Source organism: Mauremys mutica, chromosome 12, assembly GCF_020497125.1.
Source record: "Mauremys mutica isolate MM-2020 ecotype Southern chromosome 12, ASM2049712v1, whole genome shotgun sequence".
NCBI lineage: Eukaryota > Metazoa > Chordata > Testudines > Geoemydidae > Mauremys > Mauremys mutica.
In genome coordinates, this window is record NC_059083.1 from 22703137 (window position 1) to 22719465 (window position 16329).

The window sequence follows — 16329 nt, forward strand, 5'->3', positions numbered from 1 at the left end:
ATGGCATGGCTGGCTTTGGCTGGACAGCACACTAATGGGAAGGGGAGCAGGGGGGTCGGATAGGGGGCAAGGGGCTCTGGAGGAGCGGTCAGCAGGTGGGGGTGTGGATATAGGTAGGAGCGGTCAGTGGGCTGGGAACAGGGGGTTGCATAGGGGGCAGAGGTCCGGAAGGCAAGTTAGGGGACAGGGGGTGAGGGTTCGGGGGGAGTGGTCAGGGGACAGGGAGCAGTGGGGGTTGGATGAGGCAGGGTCCGGGGGGGCAGGAAGCTAGGGGGATCGGATAGCGGGCAGGGACCTGGCCACACTCAGCCTCCACACCATTTCCGAACCCTCATGTGGCCCTCGGGCCAAAAGCTTTGCCCACCCCTGACCTAGGAGAAAGGAGGCCTAAGAGAAGGAGAGTGGAGCATCCCTCGTGCTTCCTCTTACTCGGAAGTGTCTGTTTGAAGAACTGAGTGTAGTCAGAGTAGAATAAACTTGTTAATATTATATAAATAAATAATATGTAAATATGTATGTAGAGAAATGTTTGATGACATAATTTTTTTGCAATGTGTAATTCATACTTAGGCCCGTCCCTCGCATTAGCCTTAGGTCCCTCATAACCTTTATCCAGCTCTGTCTCTAGGATGGAGCAGCTGGTGGCTTTAACCATAGATACTTGTGGTCAGTAGCTGCCCCAACTCTGCTGCTGGGAATGTGGCCGCCCTGGCCAGGGGAGCAGGGAGTTGCAGCAGGGGAAGAGGCAGAAAAGCAGCAAGACAGACGGGAGAACCCAAGGGGACTGTCTGTGACTCCATGTTCAGGCTGTTGTAGTGCTTGATGTTCTCACTTGATACCTAGGAGGTGAAGTCTAAATACAGGACACACGACCAGTGGGAGGTCTGTGCCTTGGTTTATAACTGTTTGCCCTGAGGCTGGTACTCATGTTCCTGAGCTGCTGCACACAGCTTGATGGGAGAACTGAACATGGGTCTCCCAGGTGCCAGCTGAGTGCTGACCATGGGGCTAAATGTTATAAGGCAGGTGATAGCACCAAAACCACCTCCTGCGTCTCTCCCCTCACCCTTTCCTGTTGAGCGAGGCAGGTGCTGACCTTATTCCAGCAAGAAACGCCTTAGGCGCCTGAGCCACCTGACATCAGATGCTGGTTCCCATCTGTGGGTGGCTAAGCAGACATAGACGCCCCTCTGCAGCCGCGATTTAGGCACCTGTCTGTGAGAGGGGGCAGGGCTTAGGACACCCCTCCCCCCTTGTTCCTTCTCCCATTGGCTTCCCGCCTAGTGAGCTGGCTTTTGTGAATCGCACTGTAAGGTGCTTGTGATGCCCAGGCATTGTATAGGGCGTTTAGGCCCCTAACTCAGCTTTGCAGAGTTGCAGACTGTGATTTTCTAGTTACCTACAAATTAAGCTCTGTGGTGCTCAGCACTGCAACACCAAGTCATGGATCACACCTTGTGCAGCCAGTCTCCTCTCCGCAGAGCACAGCTGAGCAATTCCTGATTGACGTGGGTGTGCACAGGACAGAGGCAGAGCACAGGCTGGTTAGTGACACATCACACAGTAAAATCCAAACTCTCTTCCCAAAGGCTCAATATTCCTTGCAGCTGGAACATTAAAGTGGAACAAACATGAAGAATTGTTTGTAATGTTTTATTTACAGTAAGTAGCTGGAAAGTAGCAAAGTAAAACGAGCTAAGAAGGAGCTTTAATAACCACAGCACGGCAAGGAGATCCCCAGCTACTGACAACAGTTTTCTTAATGGCACTAAAATAGCACCAATGGCCAGGAATTAATATAGGGAATTAATGAGTTACCGTCTCACTTTCAGTAACATGGTTTTTCCATCAATCTGCACCCCTTACCCATCCCCCACCCTGTGTGTGACCATTACAGTGTTACCAGTTGTCCTGAAGTGACTGTGGCCCCTGCGGCAGGAGCTCTGGCTGGGAGACCCCAGTGAGATCTAATCCCACAGATCTGTACAAACCGCTCCCTGCTGCTGCTGCTTCTCCCCAACCCCCCAAACCCTGATTGATTGATGCTGTGTCCCTGCCATCCCCAGCCCTGCCTGTCCCCAGACTGGCTGTTAGTGCTGACCCCTGCCCAGCCCCCACCTCTGCCCCTCAGGGCCCCTCTAGTGCTGCAGGGGAGGGGAGGGGCTTCCACAGGTCATAGAGATGAGGTGCCAGAAGCTGGGTAGATGGGAGTCCTCCAAGATCATAGAGACTCGGGTCCATGAGGATAGAGAGGCTGATTTCTGGTTCTCCCCTCTGCTGCGTGTCTCAGGGACACAGGCTGAGCCGGGATCCCCGCCCCGCCCGGAGCCAGGGTCGGATTCTCTCCCCAGGGACGGAGCCTGGTGGGAAAGTGAAGATCGGGGCCTCGTCACCAGCATCGATAAATGTCACCTGCCCCCGGTCACAGTCCAGACAAACCCGGATCCTGCTGGGGAACCGGCTCAGGGGCAGGGGGGTCTCAGGGGATGTGAGAGCCCGGAACTGATCCCCAAACCGCTGCACAGCCCAGATCCCCCCCTTAGGGCTACGGCTGATCTCTCCCTTCCTCCTCACAGACTCTCTGGCCACCCCCACAGCCCAGAGTTCCCCATCCCCCACCTCCACCTCCCAGCAATGTCTCCTTGAGGTGAATCCCTCACAGCCCAGCACACAGGGCTCAGTGTCAAATCTCTCAGGGTTGTTGGGCAGATCCTGCCGTGTGTCTCCCCATTTCACACTTTTCCGATCCTCAGACAGGACGAGGCGGGGATGAGCCGTATCTGGATCCAGCATCACATTCACTGGGGAGAGAGAATCAGAGCGTTAGGGGCAGAGCTTGGCTCTCGGAGGGGGGGGAGGGGTTGATGGTGTCAGTGACAGAATCTGCCCCAGCTGGGGAGTGACTCAAAGAATCTCCTTCCTCCAGGATTTACCCCTCAGCTCTGAGATCTCAGCACAGTGCTGGGGAGAGTCACTCCCCTGGCAGAGATGTGTCACCGACAGGAACAGCTGGGCCAGGCCTGAGACTCAGAATCTCTCCCCTCCTTCCCCCACATCTCCCCGGGGAGGGGACTAGAGACTCTGGGAGCCCCCAGCAGATGGTAAAACTCAGTGAACATTGACAGAGCTCCCCTCCCCCCTTAAATCTCTCTGTGTCCCAGCTGCCCCTGCTGTGCTGGACTTTGCTATGGGGCCTCCCCACTGCACCCGGCCTGCTCTGAAATGTCACAGCTGGGACAGCAACAGGCCAAACAGTACCAGGATTGAACCCGCCGAGAATGTCACTGCTGAGCAGTAGTCGCAGCACAAAAGTACATTATCCTGGGAGACTGAGGGGCTAAACAAGGGAAGCAGGTTCATGGTGGAAGCTATGAGTGTGGGGGGAGCCAGGACAAATGAAGGTTTTGTGGGGCCGTGGACCATAGCAAGTAAGGGCCCCTCCCCACTCCTTCTGCCTGTAGAAACCACCCCCCCTACACTCCTGCTGGGGAATCAGGGCTGGGGCATGGGGGTGTGCCCTGCTCTGCCCACCTGGTGCTCCAGCTGCAGAGCAGAGCAAGACCCCGCAGCCTGACACCATTCCCTGGCTGGAGTTCTGGGTGGATGGGGGAGTGGGGCAAGCACCCAAGCCCTGACCCCACTCTCTGGCAGGAGCAGTGGGCAGGCAGAGCGGGCTGGGGCACAGAGACGCCCATTTTTCTGGAGCCCCTGGGCACAGGCCCCATTGTCCCAGTGGCAAATCCGACACTAGGGAGGAGGTACAGAATAGGTGGCTGGTGGAAAGAGGGAGAGGGTCATGCTAGGGATGGGGAGGCTGACTTGACGTCCTGTTTACCAGAGACGAGACCATGCTGGGGTCATGGTGGATGGAGATAGGAGAAAAGAGACAAGCTCACAGCGCTGATCACAGGAGCTTCTCAGATCTGTACAATGGAGCCAGGGGAGCCCCTGTCTGTGATCAAGGTTCTGTTCCTCTGCTTGAGACAGGAGCAAGGGTCTCACACAGACACAGTCCCTGCTAACCCGGCAGTGTGGGGTAACTGCAGAGCTACTGGCTTTCTTCACAGGGGAAAAGATGAAGGAAGAAATAAAGCGACACTGGAGATTGGACATCAGCACAGGAACATAAAACAAACTCCCCCTGCAGAAGTGGCTGTGGAGGTGGGAGTCCTACTGGTTCTGTACATTGGGTGGCAGCTGCTGTCACAGATCTCTGCAGGGTGCAGTGCATATGCAAGCTGTGAAGAGGCGGAAAGAGTAGACGCAATATGCTATAGGTTCATTATGGTGTGGTAGGATATAGGCACAAACCCCACCTCACCTTGTGATGCACCGTGAAATGCAGGGTGCTGGGGAGGTCTGCCCTGAACTATCACCTCCACTCCCATATACAAAGAAAAAGAGGCATATTGCCTCATCGGAACGAATATTTGGACATTGATAAAATATGATCTTTAATTACCTTCTTCTATAGGTGCCATGGATCTTCTCCACCCTATAACCAGCCACATAATTAGAGAGGAGAACAGATCTGAACAAGTATTGCATGATTCAATATTGTACAAACTAATACATTGAAGGAAAAAGAAAGTTATAAGTTTATCAAAACCTCCACTCGACTGCATGTGTGTCTCTCTCCCAGGGTGGATCTTCACTGCAGAGTTAGCTGAGGATCTTAGCTGGCTGTTGCCTCAATCTGTTTATTGCGCAAGCACAAAAACTGTGACTCAAGTTTGGTGGTGCTTTGCAACCAGGTTAGCTGGCAAGACTTTGGGTTTAGGCTGTAGCCCAGGTACCACTTTAATTCAGGTTGGTTACATGCCCACTTTGCAGTGTGGCGGGAAAATAATCATCTCAGGTGGTGATAGTCCTCCAGTGCCTTCGCACAATTCCTCCTGGGCCATATTTTTTTTGGCCATTACCTATTCTATTACTGTATTGCTTATCAATTTTTCAGATAAGCTTTTAGTGTGAAATTCATCCAGTTTAGTCTTTCCCCACTTTTATAAAGTTACATTAACAAAATAACCCCCCAAAGAATAATGATGATGATGATGATGATGATGATGATGATGATGATGATAAAAAGAGCAAACTAACTAAAAAATGTTTCCTATTGCAACAATTTTAAAATTTAAATTTCAAAGCAAACAACTCCACCACAATTAAACAAACGGCCACATGAGACTCCAAACTGGTACGAAAAGTTTCTTTCCAGAGGAAGGATAATGACACTTACTTATTTCGTTATCTCGTTTCTCTGAAAATGAAAGAGAAAGAAATAGTATTTTTTTAGGAATTTCCCTTTTCTCATGTTTTATTTCTCTTTATCATCAATACAACAGAAAAGGCTGAGAGAAATCAACTTCAGGACATCAGATAAGAGGATCCAGTGGTACCTCCTGGTCTTAAACTCTGTGACTCTATTGCATATCAGTTTTTCAAATTAGTTTTGCTGTGAAATCTCTCCATTTTAGTGGTTCCCCACATTTTACGCAATTGCTCTGACCCTTCCACAAAAGAATAATAATAAAAAGCAAGTAAACAAAAAAAAGAGGTTTCATATTACAACAAATTGTAGAAGTTACATTTTACAGTGAACTCCACATGAAAATCCAATTACCAAAAAAAAAAAAAAAAAATCCTTGTCAGAGGAAGGATAATGACACTTACCAATTTCTATATCTCGTTTGCCTAAAAATTAAACAGACACAAAATGTTTGTTAGATGTTTTGCTTTTCTTAAGTTTTATTTCTCTTTATCGTCACTATGACAGTTAAGACAGGTTACTTCTATTCAATCTCTTCTTCGGGAAATCAGACAAGACCGGTGGTGCCAAAGCTCTTCCGATCACACACCCCTGGCAGTAATGGAATCTGTCTGCCCCCCCCTTCCATTGCTGCCCAGTTGGCTCAGCAGAGGAGCTTGGGCTGAAGGCAGAGCTGGGTGCAGAACTGGGGATAGGGGAGGAGCTGGGGCTACAGGCAGAGCTGGCCTGGGGGAGGAGAGGGAATTTGGTAGGAAGTGGCCTGGAGCCGGAACAGGGGGAGGACTGGAACTGTGGCAGGAGCTGGAGCTTGGCAGGGGGTAGGTGGCAGAGCGCAGCTGCAGATGGGATTGGATCTGGGCTGGGGGCTGGGTGGGGCTCCCTCCCCTCTCCCCAAGGGGGCTGGCAGGGACCCTGCCTTGCACCTTCTCAGGGCTGGATTAAGAAAGGGGCTTTAGGGGCTGCAGCCCAGGGCCCCAGGGAAAGGGGGGCCCCACAAAAAGATCTCCAGACCGCCAAAAGTGCAGATCTTTTTGCAGGGCTCTCTTAGCCTGGGGCCGTGGACTGCAGCCACTAAAGCCCCTGCATTCCAGCCCAGTCTGGCATTGGCGGGGAGGCAGCTCTGCGCGCTGGCATGCCATTCCTCCCTCCCCCGCTGGGTTGGAGCTGCGAGTGCCGGGAAGCTCAATCCTTGTGCTTCCTCTTTATCATCAATATGACAGTTAAGGCTGAGAGATTATTATATAAGGGAGGAGCTGGAAATAGAGGTGGAGCTGTGCTGGGGGTGGCGAGGGACTGAGGGCAGAGTTGGGCTGGAGGCAGGGCAGGCGGGGGAGTGGAGCTGCAATTGAGGTGGGTGCTGGGCTGGGGGAAAAGTGGAGCTCTGCCTGGGGCAGGAGCTGGGCTAGTGGGTCGAGCATGTCATGGGCTGGGGCAGAGCAGGGGGTGGAGTGGAGATGCAGCTGGGGCCAGACCTGGGCTGGGGATAGAGCAGGGGACTGAGCGAAGCTTGGGTGGGATCAGAGCTGGAGTTGGGGCAGAGAGGGGCTGGGTGGCACTACCTCTCCATGCCCCATGGGGGCTGGCTAGGGCCCTGCCATGGACCCCGTCCCCCAAACAGTCCTTCATGCACTCCTAGCAGGGTGTACCCCACCGTTTTTGGAACACTGGACAAGAGGATCCAATCATTCTTTCTGGTCTTAAACTCTGTGATTTTATTAGACTCATAGAATCATTAGACTGAAAGTCTCATCCTCCGCACTTGTGGCAGGACTAAGTATTATCTATTCTAGACGACCCTGACAGGCGTTTGTCTAACCTGCTCTTAAAAAGCTCCAATGAAGGAGATTCTACATCCTCCTTTATTCCATTTATTCCCTACTCTGCCTGTTAGGAAGTTTTTCCTAATGTCCAGCCAAAACCTTCCTTACTGCAATTTAAGCCCCTTGCTTCTTGTCCTATCCTCAGAGGTTAATGAGAACAATTTTCGTCCCACCTTCTTGTAACAATTTTTCACAAACTTGAAAACTGTTATCATGTCCCCCCTTAGTCCTCTCTTCTCCAGACTAAACAAACCCACCTCCCTGCCCCTCTGATTAAAAGAGGGCCAGAACTGAAAGACTTAACCCCCTAGGCCACCTACCCCCCCCCCCCGATGACTCTACAGGGGGGTCGAATTGTGTACAGGGAATCCAATTGGGTACAAACATTTCTTCTAAGGGAAGAAAATGACACATCAATTTCTAGATCTCGTTTCACTAAAACAAACAGAAATAGATCTCAAAATGTGTATGAGCTTCCCTTATGTTATTTCTCTTTATCATCAATACAAAGTTAAGGCTGGGTGACTATTTCTATTCAACTTCCTTTTTTCTATTGCTTCCCCACAAACACCCCCCCCCCATAACATTTTGGTGTGAAGTTTATCTAGTTTAGACTTAATCTAGTTTTATAAACTTTGGGGTAACACACCCTCCTGTCCTGGTGCACAGCCCCTTTCCCGTTCAGAAAGAGACAAAAACTCCTCTGGGCTCAAGTGACCTCATTCTTACAGGGCCTGCTCCACTTGGAAGAAATGATCTTCAAAGGGAGAGGTTGTCACAGGAGGGGGCAGCGACCAGGAGGGAGGCTGCTGGAACTCAAGGGAGCTGATTCTTGCAACAGAGCCACTCGGTGGAAGACAACTTACCTAGGCTATTCCGTGGGGCTGGAGAGGGGAAGCTATGACCTTTGTTGGAAAAATTCCAGGCCCTAGTGGACTGCCCTGTCCCTTCCACAAAGAAGCAGGTGCCAACAGGTGCCAGGTCCTCTCCCCTGCTAATCTCCTGGGGCACCCTGAGCCCCACGGGGGCCCCCAAAGCTGGAGCCTGGGGCAGCTGCCCCTTTTGCTCCCCCCCCCAAATCAGCTGATTTCTATTGGGCCTATCAGTGTAACACTGAGGTGCAATACATTTTGTTAGCAACAAAGAGATTGAGTACAAATATGAGAGAGTAGGCTTTACACAACCTTGTCTCAAGTGGAACCAGAGACAGAGCGCGATAACCGCCTGAGAACTGGGAAGAGAGGGAGATGGAGGACCAAGCAGAACAGAGATGTATCTGCTATGATCCGATTCAGTTCTATTGTCTGAGACTCTCCTCCTTTCTATTCTCTCCTCTGCACCTCTGCCCCCACTCTCTATCAATAAATTCACATGCATTCTTCTTCTTTATTTAGGACCAGATCAGCAGATCACACGTTCTTTTCGTGTTAAATCCCTAAATTGCCCTTATTTATTTATTAGAAAAAAACCCTTTATTTACAGTATATGTCTCCCTCTGATATTTACCTTTCATTTTAAACAGATAAACAATGAGGCCAATGAAACCAAATAAAACCACCAGGATCACACTAAGAGTCACCATCCAGGGATTCACCCTTGGGAAAAAGGAATCTGAAAAACAAAACACCCAGGGGTTGCCTTAGTTTGGAAGTAGTGACTAAAAGCAGATTTTTTTTCATACAAACACATAAATCGTGCCCAGCAGGATTTGTGTGAGCGAAAAGTGAAAGAACGGCCATGTCTACACTACTCAAAAGACCAGAAACTGTTTTTAAATACGGCTCCAATCAACACAGCTTTACCGGTGATTTATCCTTGAAAACACAGCCCTGATTTGATTCATTGCTATTCAGAGGGCCACAGAGATCAGAGGCAAATTCTCTGCTCTAAAACCCCATTGACTCTAATAGGGTTATACCAGAAAAGAATTTGGCCCTTAGCTGTAAGCAATATTCAGAAACTGCCAGATTAATTAGCATATTTTTGAAAAATTCACAGTTACCCCCTAATATTGGGAAAAACCATAATCACAATTTGTCCAAACACTTGTGCAGCAAATTAACTAATTTCCATTTGCTCTTCTTGTGTTTACAGTGATTCGGTCATCTAAACAGGATGAAATTTTAAAATGTGCCTAAGGTCTTTTCCACACATGGCTTGTGCTCTGATTTAGTGAATCTGGGGCAACCCTCTTACGGGGTCATTCTTAAATTGGTTCAAGAGTTGACAACACAGGAGGGTTGCACCAATTTAAATAAATTGATGCACAAAACCTTAAATCATAAATCAGCTTCATAGTGCTCTAGCTCCATTTAGCTGAAGTCGATAAGGAATTGATTGAAGCTAAATCTATTTAGGGCACTCTGAAACTGATACAAGAAGTGTTCACACAAGCAGGTGTCATCCATTAACTAGTTAATCAGTACATCCTTTGTGTGTAGACAAGGGGTAAAATGAGTCCTTTTGTGGATCTGGACCAAAGTAAATTAAGGAATGCAAGTCCCATTGAATGTCAGTAAAAACAACATCACATGACTTAGGTGACATTTCACAAAGGTAATGAAGTTGGTGAAGTGAACAGATCACTAGAGCCCTGTGTGGATACAAAATTGGTATCCGCATCCAATCTGCAATCCCCCAAAATGATGAGGCTATCTGTGAATATAAAGCAGATATCTGTGGGTTTACAGGGCTCTACAGATCACAATCAAGCCAGAGTACAAAATTTACCACATTCAAAAAAATCATTAAGGTGAATTTAAAGTTACAGGAGCCTACTGCATCAGTGGATTGAGTGAAAGTTCCCTCTCAAAAATGTTGGAAGGTGTGTGTGTGTGCGCATGCACGCTAGAATATCAGAAAAGTCAAACTTAAAATTAAATTTACATGAAATTCAAAATGTTGATAGTCTGAATACTCACAATTAAGGGAATCAAATTGCTTAAAATATAACCCTGTAAAGACACTATCTTCTGTGTTTGTGCATGGATTATGAAATATCCAACACAGATGTTTCAGTTCTTTTCTTCCTATGTTTTGTTTCGTTTCTAGTGGTGGTGAGTTCAGTGTGGGATTTGGATGGTAACTGACCTGCTATATAAACTGCTGATTCCTTTTCTTGATTGAGAACGGTGTTCCTGATGCAACAGGACAAGTTTTGGTTTGAATGCTCTATTACAATGAGAGCAATTTCTGTTTCAAACAGGCCGTTATCTCTTTGGGATGTTGTTTCAGAGAGTGATGGTAAATATCGCCCACTGCGATCTTTCCACAGCACTTCAGGCTCTGGGTACCAACCAGCTGATTGACAAATCACCCGAATCCCTCCATCTTGGTGACCCTCCACAGAGATAAGAGGAGCAGAGCCCAGACCTAAGGGGAAATACATAAAGGTGTCAATTCCATATGTTAATAAAGCAGAAGTGACAGTTTGTGGATCCCTTACTCACACTAGAAAGCACCGATTCATGTGGGTAGTTAGTAGAAGGGATAAATGAATACTGCAATGTCTGAAATCCCAATACTCGTGGACACACAAAAATTTGAACAAATATTTAAAATAGTTTCACTGAGTCAGTGGGAGATATTGTCATCTCAACACAGGAGCAACTGAGTGCTGACACCTTTGGAGACATTACAATGTAGATAACTGAATAGGATCTGAACTTTAGAAAATCTGATCATTAGTGCATTGGATAGATATAGTTATTTAAACAAAAAAAATCTAATTGGTTCATGGTGAAAGTGTTAAAGCAGGGGAAAAATGCTCAGTCTTGTCTAAGAGTGATAAATGCATAATTTCCCCTCCTCACTAGGACACTATGCACTCCATATCCTAGTAATATGATTATGGTATGATTATGATATAATTATGTTGCATCTTGTACAAGATGTGTCAAGTAAGGTGTCAATGGAAAAGTTATGATTGGCTGAATGATTATCCTATTTGTATGCATGTATCATTTTTGTATCTGGAATTATGAATATTGACTATGCATCTGTATTTCAAATGTGCTTGTTCTGGGTAACACCCACAACTAGCCTTTCAGAAACAACAGTGAAGAAGCTAGACAGTGCTAATGGTCCATCAGCAAAAACAATGGGCCATGGAAAAGTCTTGTCTTCACTGGAGGACACTTCAGACAGCCTATGGATAATGGCTACCATGACTCATGAAGCATTCAGGGGCATGTGACTAGACCCATGATACTGAATTCCATTCTGATACCTGTATTTTCCTACAAACTGGGCTGGGATCTTGGCTTGGAACAAAGGGGTTCCCGCCATATAAAAGAAACTGTAAAAGGGGGAAGTGACATCACCAATTGGCCTCACTTGCCCCACAACTCAACACCTGGATATACCTCTGGAAGAGCAGAGACTTTGAACTGGGGAAGTGATGGTCCCAGATGGGAAAGATGGAAACCCTGCCTGTGTATGAAACATCTATAAACTGCTTGTACTATCTAATAGGGTGAGACACTTTTTGATTCAAATCCTGTGTGGTATATTAGGCTATTGTTGGTTCATGAGTGCCTGGCCAGATGCATTCATGCACAAAGATGGGTTTGGTCCCTGCCTGTGGATGTTGATGTGAGTGCAAGTGTGGAGGGCTTTGCGGCTTGTCACAACATCACGGCGCAAGAGGGAACCCAGATTGGTGAGACAGAGGGCTTAGCTTTACCCCAGTTCCAAATGGTACCCCAGGGGAACCCATAACACCTACCACCACCACCATTATACAGTCTTAGCAAATAAGTATACTGTATTTGATTTTAACTACACCTGTCAGGAACAACCAACAGTGAACCAATAAGATGGTCATAAAAGTCTGTCAATCCCATCTTATCCACACATCCTAGAAATGACTGCAGAGCAACTGGAAGGCCATATGTGTACAGAAGTCTTTCCCCTCTTGACTAAGGACCTCTTTGGGGTCAGTCAAGATTGGGTGAGAAAGTGCCTTGGCCATCCTGAAAATGTTTTTAACAACATGTTGGGAAAGTTTCCCGCATATTTTCCTGGTATGAAAGTGGCTGTTAGCTGAAAGTTAGATACACTGTGTTATTGTGAAATATTTCACAAGCAGGGAGTCACGGTTGTAATAGGAAAGAATAAAGCCTGCAGACCACACAAAGCAAAAACTGATAGGAGCTACTGACCTGCTACCCGCAGTTCCAATACAGTTTCTCCATAAAAAGTATCATCTCGAACAAAACAGAAGTATAGTCCTTCATCAGAACGTCTGATACTGAGAATCCTCAGGGGAACAATCCCATCTTTGAGTCCGGCTTTCAAAAGCTCTGTCCTTCCCCAATAGTCTGGCATCTGCTCATCAAACCGATCCTTCCCATCACGATACAGGTGCACAAAGGATGCAAACTCAGGTCGGGACCATCTCACCTCCATGTTTGCAGCACTCATGCTGGGGGACAGGTGACAGGGTAACACAGTTTCCTGACCCAGGATGGCAGTGACAGGGTCAGAGGGTCCAATCACTGTGAACTTTGCTGGAAAATGCACCATGAAATTAACAACAACAAAAAGCGGATCAGACGAAAATGGCAATTTGATATGAAGGACACAGCCAAGAGGTTCCATTTTAGACAAACTTTCCAAAAACTTCAGCCAGGGACAGACACCGGCATGGAACATTTCAGCCTGAATGTTTAAGAGAGAGCAGCGCTCATGGGCAGCGGGACTGGGGCTCTGTTATAAGAACACTCAGCCTCAGTGTATGGCACAGGCACACAGCGCTGAGCTGGGGGTGGAGCTGATAACAGACAAGTTTAGCGCATGGCCCAGGCACAGAGCACTGAACACAGTGGGGAGCTAGGTATTGGTAGGCTCAGTGCATGACAGAGGCACACAGTGCTGACCCGGGGTTGGAAGCTGAAGACAGGTGTATTCAGTCCATGTCACAGTCACACATGAGAGAAACTGAGGCAGAGAAATGGTAATGGACATTTTTGGTGTATAGTTGAGACGAGCTTACTATTTAACAGCCCGTTTTCCTGAGTGTTCTCAAATTGACACGCTTACTGACGTTGCCAAGACATTTGCTGGGCCTCAGCAGGAATAAGGTAGGGTTGATGGGCCATATTTGGTGTTCTTTCACCAAGGTGTTCCTGAGACATGGCCCTATTGCTAGAGCTAATTTTTTGGACAAGTCTGGTTCAATGCTTCACATGCTCAAGAGACCAAATAACCAAACTTAGTGAACATTATTGCCTAAAGACAAAACAGGAGACATAAAGGAGACATATAAATCCTCCTCCCAGGAAGCAATTCTTATCTTGCAGCAGACTCACAGTACACAGAAGGTGTGCTAGAAAAATACACCCCAAACCCACTTATACCACAGCTGTTTACAAGTGAAAAAGCACTTTAATCATCATGTAAGATCCAACCCACCACTTTCTTAACTCATTTTTGGATACCACATTCCAAACCTGGTGGGTGTTAAGGTACATCCTAACCAGTGTTAGGACACACCTCTCATGGCTTTGATAGGCTTCCTATTTTCTAATTTGAAGGCTAACTTGAGATGTGTAAAGAGTTGTGGGATATTAGATATTGGTGAACAGAATTGTGGGAAAAGCATCATACATTCGGTTAACTTAATTTCCCAATTCTCTCTCTCTCTCTCTCTTTCTCTGTCTCTCTCTCTCTCATGTATAATATAGGACTACCGTGCACATAATGCCTAATAATATGGTGTATACTACACCTAACATATATGCATTGGCTAACAGGCCCAATTAAAAAAGTCACATGACATCAATATATTCTGGTTCATCTTATGTTTTTGTGCACATTAGTCTCAAACTAGGGCTCTGATCTTTTTTACATCTGAAACCCACTAAGTTATTTTATTGTATTTATTATTGTTATTATTAAACTCTTCAGTAAGTGTCCACCCAATGCTTTGGGCATCTTTGACAATCTTTTAAAAATACTTGTGTGAAGAAACAGACCTGGGCACTATCCCAGGAACAAATAAAATAACCCAGCAGCATCAACACAATCACAGCAAAGATTGAATAATGATGGTGCTGATCATGCTGTTTGATTAAATTCACACACTGTGAGTAGTTCCATTGACTTTGAGTGGAGCATGTTGTTGAAACACTTTAGGGGCCTAAATAAATCCTTTAAGGAACAGCAGACACAGGGCGGATTCCTACCTGATTCCATCCTGTGAACATAACAAGTAAAGAAGAAAATAATAAACCCAGGGAGAGGGAAGCAGGCTCTGGAGCTGTGGCAGAATGAGAGAACCTTCATCTTCTTCACTGTAACTTGATCTAGAAAACAGGAAGAAGGAGGAAAAAAAATTATCATTGTGAGTATAATAGTGACAAACATTAAATCATGAAAGTCAAACATTAAAGAGGGCACAGTAAATAAATATATTGTTAAGTGAACTCTTTCATATTATGAAGTTAGAACAGCCATTCAATTACAGTTGAAAATCTGATTTCTTTACAAGTCTGATTTTTACCCATCCCTACAAAATCCATGTTAAAAAAAAAAGTCAGATCAGTGTAAAAGTTGCTAGAAATTCTACCAATGGACAAAAAAAGATTTAAGGAATTAGAAAGCGTGCGTTCAGAAGGAGAGATTCTCATTTGTATTTTTTTTACCCATTTCTTTTCTTTCGACATATCAGAAGCAGAATGATTCAGTCCCATAAACAAAGTTATAAGTAACATGGAACACAGAGGAAGACGCTTCATAAAATTAGATTTTCAAGAGCTTGTAACTTACTTTACAAAACAGAAATATACAGTAAGTTAATTCATAGCAAATCTCCCTTTGAAGGCATTGAGAGCAAGATCAGGTCCAGTTTTCTTGAATAAAACATAGGAGCAAAGATTCTTAAATCAAATAACCGGAATAGTCTGGAGTTACATTACACTGAAAGGAGAGGGGAAAATAGCTCATGTATCATTCTGAATATATCGTTAAAACGCAAAGTTTGTATTCAGAGTCAGACACAACTATCCTGGGATTATTAGATCATTTTGCAGTTAATAATTCACGCAAGGAATAAATGCCTATTAGGAGATATCAAAGAACAAGGGAGATGGTATTCAAGTGACAGAAGGTCACTTACCTGATACATCCTGGAAATAAGCTTTGGAACAGTTTTGAGCTCACTCTGGTGTTCCAAGGTTTTCTAAAAGCCTCATCCATTCTCCTCTAGTTAGTTTACATTGTCAGTGACTATTTCAGTGATGAGACTGAAAAAATAATTCTTACTAAGATATTACAGAGACAACGAGTTGAATCCTGGTCTTTCCTTCCGTATTTCTGCCAAAATGGTGTTTATTTTTTATTGGACACTGAAATGTCTCTCTCGATGCCTTCCAAAAGCAGAAGTAGAAGAGGAACTGGAACGCTATGGTGATTTCAATCCTTACCACGCCCTTGTTCCGGTTTAGAGATAAGGATCCTCCCCCAAAGAAGTCCTCCTAGGGTGCCAGTGTTAGTGGCAGCAGAGTCAAATATCCAAGTGCCCCCAATCTGGCTGGAGGCAATGAGAATTTCAAAGAGGCTCAGCTTCTTACTCCTCAAGAACTGCTAAATTCTGTCATATTAAGCATTATACTTTTCATCTCATGCTCCAAAGGGAAACTCTCCTTTTAATTATTTCAATAATAAACAGCCTTTGTCCTGCTCCACTGGAGTTTATGGTGAAGGGAGTGTCTTTATTGCTCTAAGGTTGAAGGTTAAAGCCCAACCCATCTCTGTTCTCAGGTAGGAGTTAAACAAGGATCAAACTGCGTTAATTGATTCTAAGTTCTGATTGGTCAGCAAATCTGGTGCTCTCTTTGTGATGGGATCCCTGGGGCACAATCTGGAACTGGGGTACTGCTGTGCCCCGTTAACTCTCCAGCCTAGGGTGTCTCTCACAATGTTTTGCTAGTGACAAGAAACAACCCCCTCCAGGAGTTGTTATCACTCAGCAGAACAGCAGGGGGAGCTCCACACCCAGCTAGATTGTCTGAATGCTCCCAGAGCCACTCATGAATCTCACAGAGAAAGGAACCAGCCAATACACCCCAGGTCCCAGCCTTATTCCCCCGAGTTGTACCATCTTGTCCTGGCCAGAAGCCTGACCAGTGTACGTTTATTACCCAGTCCACCACCCCCTCAATGTGAAGAGGACATGCATCAGCTTTTGTAAACTGAGCTGAGATTTCCCAGGCACGTCCGTCAAAACACACTGTTTTG

General features: G+C 46.2%; 1 protein-coding gene across 1 annotated transcript; it reads right to left on the reverse strand.

Annotated features, from left to right (window-relative positions):
- Nucleotides 1-2140: 2140 nt before the first annotated feature.
- LOC123344870 (butyrophilin subfamily 1 member A1-like) lies at nt 2141-15309 on the reverse strand. Its single transcript, XM_044981363.1, has 8 exons — nt 15209-15309; nt 14277-14396; nt 12252-12599; nt 10180-10461; nt 8596-8700; nt 5240-5260; nt 4463-4495; nt 2141-2801 (listed from the first exon to the last, which is right to left on the reverse strand). The coding sequence occupies exons 2-8, from the start codon at nt 14374-14376 to the stop codon at nt 2287-2289; spliced, it is 1404 nt and encodes a 467-aa protein (XP_044837298.1). The 5' UTR covers nt 14377-14396; nt 15209-15309; the 3' UTR covers nt 2141-2286.
- Between the last annotated feature and the right edge of the window lie 1020 nt (nt 15310-16329).

What these genes read in the sequence shown, in the direction of transcription:
- LOC123344870 (XM_044981363.1), bottom strand. Translation starts at nt 14,376, where the DNA reads ATGAAGGTTCTCTCATTCTGCCACAGCTCCAGAGCCTGCTTCCCTCTC. An exon ending in ATCAGCAGTTTATATAGCAG is followed by an intron (nt 8,701 to 10,179) that starts GTCAGTTACCAT and finishes TTTGTTTTTCAG; the next exon opens with ATTCCTTTTTCCCAAGGGTG. An exon ending in GAAACGAGATAACGAAATAA is followed by an intron (nt 4,496 to 5,239) that starts GTAAGTGTCATT and finishes GGCTGGTTATAG; the next exon opens with GGTGGAGAAGATCCATGGCA.